The sequence below is a fragment of the Sycon ciliatum genome, chromosome 13 (genome assembly GCF_964019385.1).
Source record: "Sycon ciliatum chromosome 13, ocSycCili1.1, whole genome shotgun sequence".
Lineage (NCBI taxonomy): Eukaryota > Metazoa > Porifera > Calcarea > Leucosolenida > Sycettidae > Sycon > Sycon ciliatum.
In genome coordinates this window covers 13,380,731-13,401,586 of record NC_088655.1, presented here as the reverse complement: position 1 = coordinate 13,401,586, position 20,856 = coordinate 13,380,731, and the positions used below count along the sequence as shown (strand labels likewise).

At 48.8% G+C, this 20,856-nt stretch overlaps 1 protein-coding gene across 2 annotated transcripts in view; it reads right to left on the bottom strand.

The window, feature by feature from the left end:
- The window catches only part of LOC135830027 (transmembrane channel-like protein 3), a 45,523-nt gene that overhangs the window by 4,386 nt on the left and 20,281 nt on the right, over window positions 1–20,856 (bottom strand). For both annotated transcript variants that reach the window (XM_065342415.1, XM_065342416.1), the window contains 5 exons: window positions 9,823–9,900; window positions 7,996–8,109; window positions 6,854–7,062; window positions 5,416–5,610; window positions 4,672–4,750 (listed from right to left, as the gene is read on the bottom strand). In XM_065342415.1, coding sequence (XP_065198487.1) covers window positions 4,672–4,750; window positions 5,416–5,610; window positions 6,854–7,062; window positions 7,996–8,109; window positions 9,823–9,900 — 675 coding nt within the window. The remainder of the gene's footprint in view (window positions 1–4,671; window positions 4,751–5,415; window positions 5,611–6,853; window positions 7,063–7,995; window positions 8,110–9,822; window positions 9,901–20,856) is intronic.

Sequence of the window (20,856 nt, the reverse complement as noted above, 5' to 3'; positions counted from 1 at the left end):
CGATGTTGTAACTGTCTGGCTATGACCTCATCTCCCTCCTCAACTAGCTCTGTGATGTTGTAACTGTCTGGCTATGACCTCATCTCCCTCCTCAACTAGCTCTCCGATGTTGTAACTGTCTGGCTATGACCTCATCTCCCTCCTCAACTAGCTCTCCGATGTTGTAACTGTCTGGCTATGACCTCATCTCCCTCCTCAACTAGCTCTCCGATGTTGTAACTGTCTGGCTATGACCTCATCTCCCTCCTCAACTAGCTCTCCGATGTTGTAACTGTCTGGCTATGACCTCATCTCCCTCCTCAACTAGCTCTCCGATGTTGTAACTGTCTGGCTATGACCTCATCTCCCTCCTCAACTAGCTCTCCGATGTTGTAACTGTCTGGCTATGACCTCATCTCCCTCCTCAACTAGCTCTCCGATGTTGTAACTGTCTGGCTATGACCTCATCTCCCTCCTCAACTAGCTCTCCGATGTTGTAACTGTCTGGCTATGACCTCATCTCCCTCCTCAACTAGCTCTCCGATGTTGTAACTGTCTGGCTATGACCTCATCTCCCTCCTCAACTAGCTCTCCGATGTTGTAACTGTCTGGCTATGACCTCATCTCCCTCCTCAACTAGCTCTCCGATGTTGTAACTGTCTGGCTATGACCTCATCTCCCTCCTCAACTAGCTCTCCGATGTTGTAACTGTCTGGCTATGACCTCATCTCCCTCCTCAACTAGCTCTCCGATGTTGTAACTGTCTGGCTATGACCTCATCTCCCTCCTCAACTAGCTCTCCGATGTTGTAACTGTCTGGCTATGACCTCATCTCCCTCCTCAACTAGCTCTCCGATGTTGTAACTGTCTGGCTATGACCTCATCTCCCTCCTCAACTAGCTCTCCGATGATGTAACTTGTGCCTACTGCATGTATGTCGTCCTCACATACTCTGCCTGAACAGATGCGCACACAATTATGTTCGTGCCCTCTATCCTAGTCCAATTAAATTGGCAAACCTGTAGTAGCATTTGGGCACATTCCGTACTACGTTGTAGTAGATTAGGTACTCGAACTGTATGCGCAACGGATTGGGAGCTGGCTCACCGCCGATGTCTTGCGATGTCTTGCGGCGCCGATTTTGCTTATGTGAACCAACCCTTACATGAAAATACATAGGGTACGAGGCTGACCTCGCAGGTCTTCGGAACCCGACAGTCATGTAGTGATGGTGGTGTTGCTTTCCTCACCCTCGGCGCCTTTGACATCTCAACTTAAGGGTAACACACTTCCTAGAACAGCTCCTGCGAACTGTATTTAAAACTAACAAAATGCCCTGAAAAAGGTTGTATGTCACAACAGGGGCGTTGGAAGGTTATTTAGGGTGATACAGTCAGCCACCTGAGGTACAATTCACTTGTTGAGAGGGGTGGTTCTGCTGAAAAATTTCGAAAAATTCAGAGTCCACATCGTTGCTTTTGATTGATTCACAGGATACCTGGGTCAAAGAGTGGTACGGTCAATACCGTGGTGACGTGATGTACGTGCTGTATGCGTTGATTTCATGCACGATGTGCCCTTTTTGAAACTTTGTTGTCCATCTACATTGTAGAATGGTGCATCTTCATCGTCTTGCCGTGTTCAACTGGGAAGAATATCATGGTGGAGGAGCTTGAGGCTCATCTAACAAGCTAGTTGCACGTGGTCCATCAGCAGCAGTCCTCCGTTGTCATGGTCAAGGAGATAGAGCGCAGGAGCTTCAAGAAGATGGTGAAATTGTTGCATGCTAGTGTAGCGGGCCGCAGTCGCTCTTGGAGGCAAATGCACACGGGTCTCAGTGAACACACTGTAATTGGCAATTGAAATGTACTGGCAACGAAATTAACTGACTGGCAACTAAATTAACTAACTGGAAAACTAAATTAACTGACTGGCTACTAAATTAACTAACTGGCAATAAAAGAATCGTGAGCAGCAGCTTTTATGCAAAGGCAGACTCCGTACGCTAATGTACGGGATACGCTAACGTATGGGGATACAGTACGGGGATATCCTAACGTACGGGAATACAGTAACGTACGGGTTATGCTAACGTACGGGGATACGCTATACGCTACACCTCCCCTCTCAAATACAATCACGTCCTCGTGATTCGAATACTCGGTGATAGCTGGACACCAACAACTGGCTGTTATTTAGAAGAAACTGGCGGCATGCATGGTCGCGTCGGAATAAACTCGACGATAAGAGATAGGCAGAATGGATGTATGCATGGATGACTTGAATAATATAATACAGGTATGGAGTCGTAAACATTATAGTAGATCGCGAATTACGGGGAGAGCGTCAACCGGAGTATGGCAAATAATATCGGAAATGATAACGTTTGGAATAGACAGAAGAATGAACTGATAAACAAATCATAAAGTAGAAGCACACCAGGTTCACACGATCTCACGGGGTCAAAAGGGGAAAGAACTGTCCTCAAAATAGGACCTGAAAAACCACAGCACTCTTGCTGCACAAGGCTGGCACAACCTGCCAGGAACATCGCAGTTCAAAAACCGAACTGAATACACTATACTATATAATTATCACTATTCACTATAAGGGGCATTGTCACACACATTGTCCCACGTTAGCTGGGTAGACCGTGGCTCACCATGATCGGACGTCTACCAAACTAAACTGGATTCACACACTCGCATAAAGGAAGACTGAAGAGAATAGGAAGACTGAAGGAAGACAGGAAAGAAAATGCCATACCTGGAATCAGCGTCAGTAACCACGACGGCGGCTGGAGCGACGTCGGAGGGCGAGCCAGGTGTCATCTTGGTTGAGCCGGTCACTCAGAGCGGCTAGCTCGGCGTCAGACAGATCACTCCCTCCTCGTCTTGAATCATGGTCTTCACATTGTCGATAGCATCGCTTTGCGCGACGTAAAGAGTGATGGTCTAGCCAGGAAGAGTTCTCTCAGGGTTCGGCCGTCTGTCAACTGCGTGCCGGCGAAAATCAAACGCTGCTGGTCTTGGGGAATACCCTCCTTGTCTTGGTCAGCAGCCTGCATGTCGTCGTCTGCATCAGCTTCGCCATCACCACCGGTAGTATACATGTAGGTAGCGGGTCGCTTGGAATCGCCATCGGAGTCTCCAGTGTGTGCCGTGCGGAGAGAAGGGTGATCCACGCTAGCACCCTGACTGTGCTGCAGGTTAATAAGCAGGGCCAAGCCCAGGAAGGCAAGAAACAAGATTCTCATCTTGATTCGTCGCACGGAGCTGCAGCAGGTTGAGCCATGGGGTCCGAGAAACGTGTAAAGTAACACAGTTAGGTATGGAATGAAAGAAAAAGAATTTACCGCTGCCACCAATTTGTAGCACGTAAAACAGGTGGGGTCGAATCTGACAAAGTTGACTTTAACCACCGCTGCCACCAATTTGTAGCGGGCCGCAGTCTCTCTTGGAGGCAAATGCACACGGGTCTCAGTGAACACACTGTAATTGGCAATTGAAATGTACTGGCAACGAAATTAACTGACTGGCAACTAAATTAACTAACTGGAAAACTAAATTAACTGACTGGCTACTAAATTAACTAACTGGCAATAAAAGAATCGTGAGCAGCAGCTTTTATGCAAAGGCAGACTCCGTACGCTAATGTACGGGGATACGCTAACGTATGGGGATACAGTACGGGGATATCCTAACGTACGGGAATACAGTAACGTACGGGTTATGCTAACGTACGGGGATACGCTATACGCTACACTAGTAAAGGACTATTCCTGTTCTTTGGCGCTTGATTCTTCTTTGGCGCTTGTTCCTTTCACAACGTCAGCGTCCTTCTTTCTTGTAAACAAGTCAACCGATATCTGAGTTCTTGGCTTGGTAGAAATGACGCTTGTTAGTAAGCATTCTTTTCATCAGCTAGTTTTCTTTAGTTTTCTTTGTTCGCATAATATTGTCTTTTCGTGGTCGATAAAATGACTCGTCTTGCTTTTCTTCATTTTGTAAGGGTCCTCATGGCATGCTCGATTTGTTCCCTTGCTGAGATCGCCGGTATGTCCTTCGTCTGAAGCGAGAGTAGCAATAGCTGCGTGTGAAGGAGCATGAAATCGAGGCTTAAGGGTGTCTTGTAGCTGTGAAATTGCGTACAAATTGGGAACTGTTCTGCACTTGTGTACAAATAACCCTCAGTTCAAAGAAACTGGAGGCGCTTATTTAAGTGCGGCTGGTAATCAAGGGGTGGCTGGTAATCAAATGGCGGCGGGTGTTCAAGGAATTACGGTATTTTCTGGGATTTGTGACATTCTTCGGTCCACCTGAGAATCGAACCCGCAATGATTCTCATGTTTGGACTAACAACGCGCCAAGCACATTGGCAGTGCACGGATGTCCTTCGCTATGCATCTATGTACAGAGCTGCTGCTCACTGAAATCCCACCATGCGATTGTTCATTGTGACACTGGAGGTTACGCAGGCCCAGACCTGTGAACACTGCTAGCCGGTACACTCGTTGTGCCAGGCTGCCAGCTGCACTTAGGCGCTTGCTTTTCATAAAACAGCACAAGAACTGTATTTCCAGGCAACACATGGCACGAATTGTAGCTCGCAGAAGATGGACGGCAACACAGCATCAGCAAGAAGAACAGTGCTCTGTTCTTTTTTAAAGTAACTCTCCATAATTTGTCTAACCTGATCTAACTGACGGTTGATTTGCTTCACACGGTCACGTTCATACGCCAGCCGCTTCAGCTGATAGTAAATGATGATTCTGGAGAGTGGTCAGTGTTCATATGTACACAATACATACACAGACGGGGATCATTGTTCATATGTACAACATCTTTACTGTGTTAACATACCCAGCTTGAAAAAAGTAACGAAAGACAATGGTACAATACACACACACACACACACAGGGTGGTCAGTGTTTGCATGTACGCAATACACATACACACACATACACACACACACACATACACACATGTACACACATACACACACACACACATACACACATGTACACACATACACACACACACACTCGCAAATGCACAGCCATCCACCCACCCATCCAAAACACACACACACACGCATGCACGCACACACATACACACACACACACATGTGCACACACACACACGTGCACACACACGCACACACGCATACACACCATTAGCCATTTGACCATTTGACGCCCATCACCGGAAGTGATGATAGCTATGCTACAGCAGAAGCCATAGCAACTTGTGCTGGGATTGCACCATTCAACAGCTCGCAAGGCTGAAGAATTGACCGCCACTATTCAGCCTGGTCTCCCCCACACAGCTATGAACTAGCTTTTTCTGGCCAGTGAATCCCTAATCTTTTAGTCTTTTTTAATTTTTTCGCGCGCACGCGCGCGCGCGCACACACACACCGTCTCCCCCAACTTACAGTAGCAGGAATAGTACAGGCACCAGCACGGCTACAGAATCCAGTGTCTCTAGGATCTCATCCAGCCAAGTCGGTAGAGTCAGAGACAGACGACTGTATGCCTTTGTTGCTGGTAGAACGTCGAATGGTCCACATTGTGTGGCAGTCAGACGCGTGCCATTCACAAAGGCAGAACTACCGATGTTAACAAATGTTCTGATCCATTTCCAGGTCATAGGCAAGTTCAGCACGTGAACAAAACGCACGTGCACACACAAGCACATGGTTGCGCACACACATACTCGCGCACGCACACACACACACACACACACACACACACACACACACACACAAACACAGATGAGTGAACATAAAGGAATGTGCATATGTACAACCACATAATGTCCATGTGCTTCAAAAGTTCAAAGTGAAAGTCCACCAATACTCCGGCTCCAGGAGATCAGACCTGACAAGAAAGGTCAGTTCGGGACCATGGCTATGTCCCATCCCGTCCAAGGATTTTGCCCAAATACCTAATGCCTATCCTAGGATGGGCACTGAGGTCGCCCGTTCTCGGATCGATCGACTTGAGATGCACCAATACAACAATTTAAACGCACGTTTATAAATGAAAACATAAGAGCACGTTTTAAATTTACACGCGGGATAATCCAACTCCGCATCATTGGAAAGCTTGTTCTCTCAGCTTTCAAACGAGCCCTCATTCTCGACGAGTGAATATAGGACAATAGAGTTTGTACGACGATTTTAGCATAGATCTTTATATATATACAATATATATACAAAATATACTGGCAAGGTACGTTCGGGCCTGATTGGAAATTTTTATTTCCATTGCTATCAGGTTCGGCCTCATTTCCTCTGTGCTGCGCTGATGAGTCCACAAAGGACGAAACAGTTCTGTCCGCAGATTGAGTATACAAAATATAATTTTTACAAAGACCACTTAAATGCAAAACATGAGATGCAGCTAGGGGAAGCCCGCACAACCTGAATCGTGGCAGTGGTGGTGAGGTTTAGGGAGCTCCGCCGACCTAGGGTCTCGACTTTAAGCACTGCCAAAACGGGCACACTTGCACACGAGTCACCGGGTGCTTCAGAATCCAGGGTGCTTTTGAAAACGTGTCAACTTGCGCTTCGTCCGGAAAGGGTTAAAACCACACTATCTACCATGATCATGCTTAGCATCCAAAAACACATCAAGTCTGCGTACTGTAATGCTGGACTGATTGTTAACGGGTCCGCTTGAGTTCTGGCCACAGGGTCTCAAGTTAGGTGAATACCTAACGCCACATGTCCAGTTGGGTGAATACCTAAGGGGGTCTCTCTGGTTGGGTACTTGCCAAAGCGGAGTCGGGGGGGGGGGGGGCAGTTTGGGTGCCTGCCAAAAGGGTCCTGAAATGTCACACAGATAGATGTAACAGAGCAGCAGACTCACATAGTGGTGACAAGTGATCCAGGTATTCCAACGAAGAACAGTGTCAGCAGCATCAGCCCCAGATAGAATGTGTTATCTCTGTTGAACTGGCTGTAGCGCTTCTCCGGATGACTGCTCGTATCCATCACTATGTTATAGTATACGATGAAGTAGAGAAGCAATGAGGCAGCTCCCATAAATGGAAGAACGGGTGCAAACATGGCACCAAGCTTGGGACAACAACAATAGCACAATGACAACAGCAGCAGCAGCAGCATCGGCGGCGGCGGCATGCAAACCAGCACACACGCACACAAGTTTTTTTTAAATCAAATTTCAACCACAGGTGAGGCTAAAGCAGAGGCTACCAATTTGAAACTGTTCATAAGAGTACTGGAGCTGAACAGACCTCGCAATACACAATACTAGTGCATGGTAGCAAAATCGACTCAGAAATAGGGACCAACAACTCAAATTGCATGCCTTGCGGCGGATCATGGTCTGCACCTGTGAAGGTCAGTTAGCATAACGTTCTACAACACACTGATTTATCAACATGTGCTAACTTTGACATAGGTAATGGGTTCAGTACACACATGCCAAGCAATCTAGTATGCATTACATCAGGATCATTATTATGATTAGCACCATAAATCCGTTGTGCAAATGCGTGACAATTCTTTCTTGTGATTTCGTCTCTCGGAATCTCCACTTTCCTCCTTCTTTTTCTTCCGCTACTGTCCAACATATCTATTTGCGCGGACTGACTTTGACAGTAAGCTGTATTTGTGATTACGGTACATCGCATTTCTATTGCGTACACCGACTAAAACACAAGTACTGTAAGTCTTACCAATTTTCAGCCCATTCAAATGTCGGCCTCCCAGGGCTAACACACATTTCGGCCGCATCAAATGTTCAGCCTGCATTGCTGCTGACTGTATACACTGTCACACTCAACCTTGGAAAACAAAATTTCGGCTGGAACAATTTTTCGGCCAAATATGACCAGGCCGAAAATAGCCGAAAATGAATATGCGCCGAATACTTGTTGACTTACATTACAAGTAGGACTGATAAGCCTTACCCATACCAAAGCTTGTCGATACAAGAAATAGCCCTTACCCATATCAGAACTTGTTGATACAAGACATAACCCTTACCCATATCAAAGCTTGTCGATACAGGACATTGAGGACTCCTTGTGATACGTACAGTTCCCGACGGCGGTTAAACCAGTAGAAGTACAAGTAATCGATGAGTAGCCTCGATGCAGCCTGCAGGTCAGCAGAATGTGAATACATACTCTTTACTAAGATATCTCACACACCATGTACCATGTACGCCCGTCGCATAAGAAGCACCTAAATCTGCAAATGCACTGGATGCTTACCCACAGATCTTCACTGATAGCAACTAATACTATAGCGGACAAGATCTGAATCAAACAGATCAAGACTAGTACCAGATAACTGCCTGACCCACGCAACTGGCGAAGCGATATGAATCAACCCCCAATGCACATCTGGCCTACACGACACGGAGTACATCTGAAAAGGACGGCCAAGACAGGTAATCTGACACACATGGATGAAGACAAACTCTATTGAACCATCACTACTGCACGGATGGCTACAAAATCCAAGTGGAATCCTTCTATGCATGCTTATGAGGAAGGGCAAAATTGCCTAAACGAACGGTGCGGAGGCAACGATTTTACAACCGCAATCAATAAGACAAGCCGAACCAACCTTGTTCGAATCTTTATTGTTCTCTTTACTATTTCTTCCTACTTTCATTGTTTTATTGCACATTGTCTCCACCATCTTACACTGCATGAATAATGTATACACAATGTCGACTCAGCTTGTCCTATTGATTGCGGTGACAAAATGCCACCAGTTTTGACTAGTGGTCCACCAATGTAGCCCGGCAGTATTGAGAGTGTGAGATGGCATGGCATAAAACTGGCAAGCGGGTACCGACACATTCAACTACCAGACACCTAACTCCAACCCGTCTACGTGGCGCAAAGTAACAACCTGGCAGCTTGGAAAGCTGAGGTTAGGAAAGAGTGAGATGAGAGACTGTATAATTGTAATTTTGTTACATTGGTGGACTGTTACTCATAACTCGTAACAAAGTTCAACCCCGTCCTCTTTTCAATGAATAGAATTGACTCACCATCCGAGTTGGATTGTTCGTCAAAAAATATATTATGCTACTTCTACGGAGTGTAAATCATTAAAACGGAAAATCTGGCTCCGGACTGGCAATCACTGCGCCGTCTCAGAGCGGAAACAAAGCAGACTGTCTGTCTGTCTGCTGTGTACAAACTACTCTGTACGCGGCTGTGGAGTGCAAAACATCGTTTGCAATGCATCCTCCATGTCAATCCTTATATGTAATTACAAGAGCATACACATGGCATACATATATACGCATGGCAGGAGCAGCAGCGAAAATGGCAGCAACACTGGCAGTAACTTGGCGGCAAGAACAGCAGCACTCTGAGCAATGCAGCCACAGAAGCAGCCACAGTAGTCACAGCAGCCACAGCTGCAGCCACAGCAGCAGCAGCCATAGCAGCTACAGCAGAAGCAGAAGCCATAGCAGCTACAGCAGAAGCAGCAGTCATAGAAGCAGCTGCAGCCACAGCAGCCACAGTAGTTACAGCAGCAGCCACAGCAGCTTCAGCAGAAGCAGCAGCCACAGCAGCAGCCACAGCAGTCATAGAAGCAGCTGCAGCCACAGCAGCCACAGCAGCTACAGCAGCAGCTACAGCAGCAGCCACAGCAGCAGCAGCAGCCACAGCAGAAGCATCACTATCAACAGTGGCAATAACTTATTGGATACGTCCGTTGATGCCATTCCCACATAACTGCACAGCTTTCAACAATGTGAGTATTTGTATACGCATGTAGGATACACAGGGGGCCGGGGGGGGGGAAGGGGGGATACCCAGGGGACGGGGGGGGGGGGGTACTTACCGTAGACAGTGTATCTATGATCACAAGTCGATACAGAGATTGCCCTATGTACGTACCACCACAACCAACAGTCGTATCCTGTAACACACACACATACACACACACACACACGCACACACACACACACACACACACACACACACACACACTACTACTACTACTACTAGCAGCATGACTGCCCAGAGGGGCAAGTGTCACCCCTATGGAAAGGGGACCAGAAAACGGGACACGGATCACAAGCAGGACCGCGAATGTCTGGCTAGGTCCTGCTGCCGGCGGAAATTGCGTTTACAACGTGGGCAGCTGAGGGGCAGAGCTGCTCTCTCAGCAGCAGATGGTCTCGCACCACGATTGCAGTTGTGACGCTTGAACCCGGCCGCAGAACGGAAGCATCGCTGACATGTTGGGCAGGGCTGCTGGCAACAAGCTGAAAGTGGCACAGACAGACTGACTGTTGGTGTAGGAGAACTCGTGACAGGCTGGCATCGATGACCAGAGTAGCCACCCTTGCTGCGGAACCACCTCTGGCAGTTCTGGCATTGCACTGATCCACGCTGGAGCTGGATGGGAAGCCGTCTCTGAGTGGTGCACTTGTGCCGCGTTCTATCTGAGACCCGTGAGAAGTTCCGGTCACACACTGCGCAATGCACAGACTTGGGCATGGTGGAGCTCGACTGAGGGGCAACCCGTACTTCCCTCCACTGTTGGCGGTCCTGAGCAAGGATGAACCACTGAGATGGCTGTTGCAGTGCAACCTTGAGGTCGGTCATCACCGTGTCTTTCCACCGTCGCCGGGGACCACAAAACGGCCGAGGCACAGGTAGCCACCCAAAGAGGAGTTGGAGGGGGGTGCGATCCTCATCCATACGCGCAACGTGCCCAGTCCATTCCAGACGCCGATTGCGGAGGCGTGTAGACATCAGTACTGGGTCTCCCCAACGGTTCCGCAGGTCTGTGGATGACAGCCGCTCGGACCACTGACGAGGCTTGGTGATGCTGAGGACAGTCCGGATGCATTGATGGTGGAATTTATCCAAACTTCTGATATCCCGTTGGAGTGGGGTCCAACACTCTCCGCCATACAGTAATATTGAGGAAACGCAGGCCATGTACAGGTGGCGTTTACTAGAGAGGGACAGAGATCTGTCAGTGAATACCTTCTGGAGGGCTCCGAAGGCCTTTGAGGCTTCGGCAATACGGCGCTTGATGTCGGATGAAGAACGACTGTCAGGGGTCACTATGGATCCTAGGTAGGTGAACTTCGGCACGGCTTCGATAGTGCCAAGGGGGAGAACGATGTCAGCCGAGTCTTCAGCAGAGACCCCATGGCCCGCCGTCATGATCTTCGTCTTGGCGATGCTCACAGTTAGTCCAAATTCTCGGGCAACACTACAGAAGAGCTCCACACCAAACTCAGCATCACTACGGCATTCAGACACGAGAACGGCATCATCAGCATACTCCAGGTCACTAACAGACAGTGACTCGCCAGCCCTGCGCGATGATGAGCGGGGGTAGAGTTGGCCATCGATGGAAAACTGGATGCTGACAGAGTGACTACGACCTGCATCCTTTAGCCGGGCACGCCATGTCTCAACAACCGCCCCGAAGTACAGGTTAAAGAGAACGGGTGCCATGACACATCCTTGTCGGAGACCATTAACCACAGGGAACTCATCAGAGGTGGAGTTGCCAACTCGGACCGAGGCAGAGGTAGAGGTGTGGAAAGCCTTAATCAGGGCCACTAGCTGTTGCGGGACCCCAAGTCGGCCCAAGGCCACCCAGAGAGCAGCGCGTGGTACAGAATCGTACGCCTTTTTCAAATCCACAAACACACAGAAGAGCTGCTGACGATGTTCGTATGCTTTCTCGATTAGCTGGCGGAGCGAGAAGATGGCATCAACACAGCCCCTGCCTGGCCGAAAGCCGCTCTGGGACTCTGGGAGTTCCGACTCAGCCAACAACTGCAGGCGATCTTGAATCATGCGGCCACACACCTTGCCAACAACATCAAGAAGGGCAATACCCCGCCAATTATCACATTTGGACAGGTCGCCCTTCTTGGGAACAGGAACCAACTCGGCATCGCGCCATTCCTGCGGAACAGTGGCCGTCGTCCAAGCAAGTTGGACGAGATCCAGCAATGCGTCCAGGGAATCATGGCCACCTGCTTTCACAAGCTCGGGGACTATACGCGAGGAACCTCCAGCTTTGCCATTTGCAAGGTGTCTGATGGCGACGACAAGGTCTTCCATTGTTGGTGTGACTGCCAGAGACTCGTCAGGCTCACGTTGAGGGATGTTAGCAACGGTGGAGGCATTGAAGGTACTGGGGACATTGAGCAAGTTCGAGAAGTGAGTGGACCAGCAGTCTTCCTGCTCCTCCAAAGACGTGCAAACTATGCCCTCAGCATTACGGACCGGATGGATGGTGACGGATCGGAGTCCTGAATAGCACCGTTGAATGTCTCGGATGGCGGACCAAACGTGCTTACCACTAAATTTGCCACGCTCCACAGTGCTAGCTCTCTGCTCCAACCATGCACTCTTCGCTGCACCAACTGCGGTACGACATCTACCTCGGACATCGAGGAAGCGGCGGTGGTCCGCTGGCAGCTCTGATTGACGCCACTGTTGATGGAGGCGTGTGCGCTCAGCAAAAAGAGGTTGGAGGATGTCTGCTGCTGCTAGGAACCAGTCTGGTTGTAGTCGAACGGGTTTGCCCAGGTGTGCCTCAGCGCTGGAGGTCAAGGCAGATTTGTATGCCGACCACTTGGCATCAACGGTATCAGCTGGCCCAGACAATTGCAGATGGTGTTGCACACCGGAGGCGAATTGGAGCCGAGTAGCCTGCACGGCATTAGATTGTTCGTCGGTCATACCAGGGCGGGTCATGAGAGCTTGGATATTAAAGCGTGAACGCCGTGCTACTCCGGTGCGAAAGTTGACGGTGTACGACAGACAGAACGATAAGCATACAAGATTGTGGTCGGTACTACACTCCGCACTACGGATAACGCGGCAGTCTGTGCAGGCTAGCAGATCTTGCCGCCTGACAATGGCATAATCGATACAGTGCCACTTCTTCGACCGTGGGTGCTGCCATGTATACTTGTGGATACGCTTCTTGGCAAACCAGGTGTGCACACAGTGAGGCTGTTGCATGTCAAGAACTGGAGCAGTTCCAGTCCAGCGTGGTTCGTTTCCCCTATCCCATTATCTCCACAAGTCCCATACCATGGATCAGCACTCTGGATGAGACCAACCCGTGCATTGAAGTCGCCAAGGATAATCAATTGTTGACTTGGTGGCACTGAGTTTACGCTCGCTTGCAGGGATGCAAAAAATTCATTTTTGGACTCCCTACTTGATCTGAAAGTTGGAGCGTAGCATGCAATCACATTGATCTAGGTGTTTTTGTTTCCGTGGTGGACGAACTTCAACTTGCATTGTGCAATTCTCGACGATACCGCCGTCCATTGGTTTCCTCCTGCCGAGAAAGCGTTCCGTGCACGGCCTCTCAGAACGATGCAGACTCCTTCTCCGCGTTTGAAATTTTCAGATGGTACTGGACGTCCAGACGACAACACGATCGAATCCGCGACATTGTAGATCTCAGCTCCAAACCACTTCGATTCCTGAAGTCCAGCCACTTCGATGTCGAGTCTCTTCAGCTCATTTATGACAGTATTGATCTTCCTGTCCTCGACTACTCTATGTCCAGACGCAGCAGTTTCGATTGGGCCGTCAGCATTCACGAGAGTTCTGACATTCCACGAAGCGAATTATAGTAGAGAATCGCTTCTGCTGGGGGGATCCTGCCTGCGACGACGTCGCCCGTTTTCTGGTTGCTGAAAAGCTGAGGATGGTAGAGGCGACATCCGAGGGGTAGCTAGCCCACTGTGGATGGAGGACGGACAGCGGCGCGCCAGTGACAATATCAAAATTTAAATTGTCCTGGAAGACGCGCCGTGAGCCTCTCCGACCTGTATTTCTATCTGGACGCCAGGGGCTCTCCTAGCAAGGCTAGGAGAGCCCTGGGGGGCGAGAACTAACTTAGGGAGAGCTCCAAGTAAGTAGAAGACGGGAACTAGACAGAGCCTCAAACAGAGCCTCAAAACACACACACACACACACACGCACACATGCACGCACGCACGCACGCACACACACACACACACACACACACACACACACACAAACACACATGTAGAATCACTGAATCGGTAACGTTACACACCGTCAGTGAGCAGAGACATTGGTGCACACTGGGTCCAGGGAGACTGTGCCAGGTAATGAATGCTGACATGGTGGAAGGTTAGCTGTGCCAGGTAATGAATGCTGGACTGGCAGGATGCTAGCTTCAGAGAAGAAACCCTTATAGTTTTCTTACACACGACACAAAGCACCACGCATCATTCATTGGAACTAATAGTTTCATGTCCATAGGCAATCATCGGACAACTAATACCGGATGAACAGCCAAGATTCGACTTATATGCGGTACGGGTAGTGTTACAGAGGCAGCGATGTGTGTAAGCATGAGTGAGGAGTTTCGTAAATGGATTCAGTGAGCCTAGCATTAGCAATTTAGGTCACACCTTTGTGCTTGCCGAGCAGGAACTTTGCAGCATGGCGGCACTTGAACACAATCTCTGTGCGCTTATTGAGTGAGATTCTGCGGTCTGATAAAAGGATATGGTACTTCTCGGCTATGCAGAGGTTGCAGCGCTTTGCGACGTTGGAGAAGGCAATAGAACCTTCCTTGACAGCCCAGGAAATCTCGTAAGTTCTATTCTGGCGCTTAAGGCTCCACACATACCTGGCCAGCTGAGTGCTGCAATCATAGCGATGATGCCTCAGCGGGGTCATGTGGTTGGAGTGTCTGCTCTTGAACTCTGGGGCTGACATCCCATTTTATCTTCTCAAGGTGCTTGCCGACTTGATGCTTGCTACGTACACTATGTTGGTGGCCCTGCATGTACCATTCAGTGGGCATAGCGCTGCAACATAGCAATTGCATGGCGAATCATCATGTTTTGGTTGCAATACTCTCTTGTAGTGTCCTTTTATTCTGGTTTCCTTGCTGGGCATGCAGCTATAGCTCACCTTTACTGTATTGCTTTCTCAATCTGATCCATAAATGCTTTGATATCAGCGCGAGAAACTGTCCACCAATGTTCGTTCTCACGTTCGCACTGTATGGAGGGTTGAACCATATCATATTTTGCTTTCGCCCCTTCCTTCTACGCGGCTGCGTCTCGCCATCGCTGTAGGCTAGAGGTGTGGTGTGTCCGCCGGCAGCAAGCGTGTTGGCATACTCTGACGCCGCTTGCTCAAACTCCTTCTTGGACCTGGATATTGAAGACAACCGCTTGTTGATGCTCTTTGGTATATTTTTCAGGACCTGTGGCGGGTGATTAGATTGAGTGCTCCCATACAGGGGTGAAGGCATTGGGTTTCCTGTTTCCGATCGTAAGCACATGTTTGATATCCAGATAATTGTCAGTGCTCATATGGAACCCAATTGTGATTTTCAGCCCGCATGCCTCGATGACTTCAGTTACCTACTTCCTTGTTCTGTCCGCCATAGGCCCACTACCATCTCCCGATACAGACCCACAGACGGTCGGCTGAGATGCGCAGTGAGCTTCTCGAGAATGTATAGTCCGACTAGCTCACAAGCATCCGCACTGACATATGCACCCATGGTGACATCGAACATGTCTCCCTACCCTGCTTTGACCACACCTGGCCATCTGAGAATAGCAGCGACATGTAATCGGATCTTGGCTGTTCATCCAGTATTAGTTGTCTGATGATTGCCTGTGGACATGAAACTGTTAGTTACAACGAATGATGCGTGGTGCTTTGTGTCATGTGTAAGGTAGCTCTATTCGAATGAATATCAAGCACTCTACCAAGCCGGAGGACTCTCATTCGTAGTTCGCTCTCACCCCGCTTGCGACTGAGCACTTTTTCTCCAGGTCTGGAAATAACGGATGAACCGATGCGCATGAACTTGGAGTATTCCCTCAAGAATACTCTATTCCCTCAAGAATACTCCAACTCCAACAGCCAAGGAGTACAAGAAGCGCCTCATAGAGAAGGAGGAAAGTGTGATTAAGAGGATGAGGTGGAAGGCGTTCTTCGCCAAAGAGGACAGCGAGAAACCAGAACGCAACAAGTTCGGATTCAAAACAAGAATTGCCCCCCCCACAAGTGGATGAGCTTGTGGCGTTCAAAGCTGACTTATATAATTATATAAGTCAGCTTTGAACATTATATTATCGTATGATGGAGAACATCAGCTTTCGTCATACTTCAAATGACCTGCAGGCGAGGATGAGGAAGGATTTGCAGCGTGTTGACAAATCGCAGCAGGTCGTAACTTAGTGGCAGCGGACAAGACACGCAACCTGTACAAAATGCCGATTGACCAATACAGAAAGCTTATGCTGGACAACATCACCAAACATACCAGCATGCAGAGGAGAGCGCATACCGTGAGATCAATATGGAGGTAAAGGACATCGCACAGCGCTTGGAAATAGGCGATAGAACCGAGGTACTTGCAAAGTCGAAGGCTTTCATAACCCTTAGAGACCACAAAGAGAGCTTTAAGCAGGCCTGGCCATGCCGTCTTATCAACCCCGCTAATAGCCAGCTAGGCGCTGTGCGCAGGACCATACTCCGTGATAATACCGATAAACTCCGCAGTGCAACAGGGGAAAGGCAATGAAGAAGCATTGCGGGTGTGACCAACTGGTTCAAGGGCATCGCGGAGAAGGAACGACACTCCTTCCTGGTGTTTGATATTGTAAACTTTTATCCATCTATCACGAAAGAGCTCCTCCTCGATGCCTTGAACTTCGCCCAGACGCACGTGCAAGTGAGCCAGGATGATCTAGACACCGTTATGCATGCCCGAATGTTGCTGCTATTCTCAGATGGCCAGGTGTGGTCAAAGCAGGGGAGGGAGACATGTTCAATGTCACCATGGGTGCATAATGTCGGTGCGGAGGCTTGTGAGCCTTCGAGGTATGCGGGCTGAAAATCACGATATGGTCCAATATGAGCACTGTGTATTATCTGGCTATCACCATGTGCTTACGATCGGGAACATTCAAGTCAAACAGGAAACCCAATGCCTTCACCCCCGATGTATGTCAGCACTCAATCTAATCACCCGCCACAGGTCCTGAAAAATATACCAACGAGCATCAACAAACGGTTGTCTTCAATATCCAGGTCCAAGAAGGAGTTCGAGGAAGCGGTGCCGGAGTATGCCAACACGCTTGCTGCCGGCGGACACACCACGCCTCTAACCTACAGCGATGGCGAGATGCAGCCGCGTTGAAGGAAGGGGCGAAAGCAAAAACAATGTGACATGGCTCAACCCTCCGTACAGTGCGAACGTGAGAACGAGCATTACCGGGCAGTTTCTGGCATTGATATCGTAGCATTTCCCCAATGGATCCAGATTGTGAAAGCTTTTTCACCGCGATACCATAAACTTGAGCTATAGCTGCATGCCCAGCATGGAAACCAGAATGCAAGGACACTACAAGAGAGGATTGCAACCAAAACATGATGATTTACCATGCAAGTGGCGTGTTGCAGCATTATACCCACTGAATGGTGCATGCCGGACCACCAACACGGTGTACGTAGCAAGCATCAAGTCGGGCAGCACCTTGAGAACATACACTGGGATGTCGGCGCCAGAGTTCAAGAGCAGACACTCCAACCACATGACCCCGCTAAGGCATGAGCGCTATGATAGCAGCACTCAGCTGACCAGGTATGTGTAGAGCCTTAAGTGCCAGAATAGACCTTGCGGGATTTCCTGGGCTGTCAAGGAGAGTGCATGGCCAGCAATCGAGGACATCTGAGAGTTGTAATTCTTGTACTCCTCCGAGGTGTGATTTTTGGCGTGCTGGGCCAAGCACAAGAAAGCCATCTGCAAAAAAACTGCAGAAAATGGTTGTTGTTTGATCCTTTGGTGTAATCTTTGTTTCTCGTCGAAGCTAGTTGCTGTTTGGAGCAGAAACGTTGAAATTGACTATTTTCTGCATGTACTCATACATGTACTCATGTACTTAGGCATGCAGTCTGACTCGTATTTTAGCTCTTTTTCTGGAATGGATGCTGCTCTGCGCCCCTTGGTGAACATTTCCTGCGCTCGTGGAGTAGCTGAAAAGGACCACTGGTATGTCTGGTTCCTGGTTTGAAAGTGGAGAGTCGACTTTTGTGCCTTGAAAAAGGAGTAGAGAGCGATAAAGGTACGTCTGTGGCTTATTTTTGAGTGCTCCTCGTACATTTTTGATCGTGATAGAAATTCTCAGACCAAAGTCAGACCAAAGTCAGCGCGATGATGGCCGTACAGTTTTCTTGTGGATTTTTTAGTTGTTTCATCTCGTATCTATGTCAGTATCGTGATGGTGAAGTGGAGAGGGTGATTTTTTTCCTCTAGGCTTCGTTCGGCCGACTTTGCTTCGTCCTCATTGAAAAGTGATCCTGAAAAAAAGGTCGATTCGCAAAATTATGTTGATTTTCAATGTACGTGATGACATGCGATTGCTGGCTATGCTTATGCCTACTCCAACGTCGCAAAGCGCTGCCCGCTGCATAGCCGAGAAGTACCACATCATTGCATCAGACCGCAGAATCTCACTCAACAAGCGCCCAGATATTGTGTCGAAATGTCGCTATGCTGCGAAGTTCCTGCTCGGCAAGTGACCTTTTAAAATTACTCTTGCTAGGCCCGCTGAATCAATGTATGAAACTCCACACTCTTGCTTACACACATCGCTGCCTCTGTAACACTACCCGTACCGCATATAAATCGGATCTTGGCTGTTCATCCTGTATTAGTTGTCTGATGATTGCCTATGGACATGAAACTATCAGTTCCAATGAATGATGCGTGGTGCTCTATGTCGTGTGTAACTCGGAATGCTCTATTTGAACGAATTTTGAGCACTCTACCGAGTTGGAGGACTTCCATTTGTAGCTATGCTTTCATTACTGCCCTCCCTCTCTCTCCCTCTCTCTCCCTCTCTCTCTCCCTCTCTCTCTCCCACCTCCACCAAAACACAAGAATGCAAATAAAAACCGTGCAGTGGAAAAACTCCGGGCTCACAGGCGTGATTTAAAGCGCCAATTTCGTAAGATCAAAAACCCGGACGAAGTACCTGCAGCGCTCAGAAATGAGTATTTTTCAATTGGAAAACAAATCAAGCGTCTTTTGAAACAACAAAAGATGTACGACGATCGATCCCGGAACAAGAGGGACCAGGATGCCTTTCTCAAGGACCCATATGCCTTCGGAAAGAAATTGTTTCAACCAACCAACCATGTCAAACCCACTTTCTCTGACACTACCTGCTTTGAGTACTTCCAACACACATATGCAGACCAGGATCGTGCCACTTCGTACGAATCCTGCCCCAGTGCAGGGAAGCCCCGGGATTGCACCCACCCAGTCGATGAGGGGACCCCTACATGGACTGAATTTCAGAATGTTTTGAAGAAGTGTCGCAACACCTCTGCACCGGGTCCTGACAAGATACCTTACATAGTTTGGAAGCTTTGTCCCTCCCTTCAATCCATTCTTTTCACCATCTTTGGGCGGGTTTGGGAGAGCAAGATCATTCCAAGGCAGTGGCAGGTAGCGTGTATCACACTCCTGGCCAAGGGGGAGGTGTCTGATGATCCTTCGAAATTCCGACCGATTGCTCTAGCGAACACGTCCGGGAAGATCTTTTTCACCTTAGTTGCAAAGCGCCTCTTGAAACATATGCTAGGCAATAAGTTCTTCGATGGTGACAACCAGAAAGGATTTATGCCTGCAAAGGCTGGGTGCTTAGAGCATACATCACTTTGCTATGAGGCGATGCGTGATGCAAAGACGGCAAAACGCCAAATTTGCATTGCGTGGATAGATTTGAAGAATGCATTTGGTTCAGTGCGCCACAATCTGATACAGTATGCTCTAACCCACTACAGCCTTCCTTTGCAATTCAGGAATTAATTTTTTTCCTACTTTGGCAGTCTTTGCGCTTTCGTCGTACAACCACACACCCCCACCTTTAATTACAACATTGGTGTTTTCCAGGGGTGCCCCTTGTCCCCGGTCCTTTTCAATATTTGTTTCCAGCTTCTGCTGGACTCACTTGCAGCCCCTGAATTAAGTTGCCTCTCCTATGATTTTAAATCTTCCCCTTTGCAAGTGTCCCAAACAGCTTTTGCTGATGACTTAGGCCTCTATAGCAAATCTAGTGCAGGTTGTCAAAAACTCATTGCGGTCACGGAGGACTTTCTTTCGTGGACCCAATGTATGCAGGCGGCGCCGCACAAATGCAAAAGCAGTGCAGCAAAGCTTGTAGATGGCCGGTACAAACCTTACGATCCCTGCCTGACAATGTCAGGGAGGAAGATCGCTTTCATTGACACTGCAGAGTTCAAGTTCCTGGGGCGAAGGCTGCATGCTGATTGCTCTGAGCAGACCCAGCGGGAAGACATCCGTCAACTCACTGTATCTCTCATGCAAAAAGTAGATGGCTCTTGGCTTCAAGACCACCACAAGCTATGGCTTTACCACCATCTTGTAGTGCCCAAGCTTTCTTGGTCTTTCCAGGTTCTTGAACTCACACAAGGTTTTGTACGTGAACTGCACTTTATGTGTTTACCATTTCTGAAGAAATGGTCAGGCCTACCTCGATGCGCAAACTCTGCCATTCTTTTTATTGGCAGTCGCAAACGCTTTGGCTTACGCCTCCACTACCTTCCTACGGTGTGGAAAAAGTGCCAGTCCATCAAATGGCACATTCTTCGATCGAGTGGGGACGCGCGCATGAGGGCGCTGTACACTCTGCGTCGGAGTAAGGATGCGAAGCTGACAAAGCGATATGCGGCGACAATAGAGCTGGAGTGTGCAGAGGCATCAGTAGGTTCAGGGACTCTCCGTCCACCGTCATCTTCAAGTCATCGTGCAGGGTTGGGTGCTCGTGCTCCGAAGCAGCATTCCAAA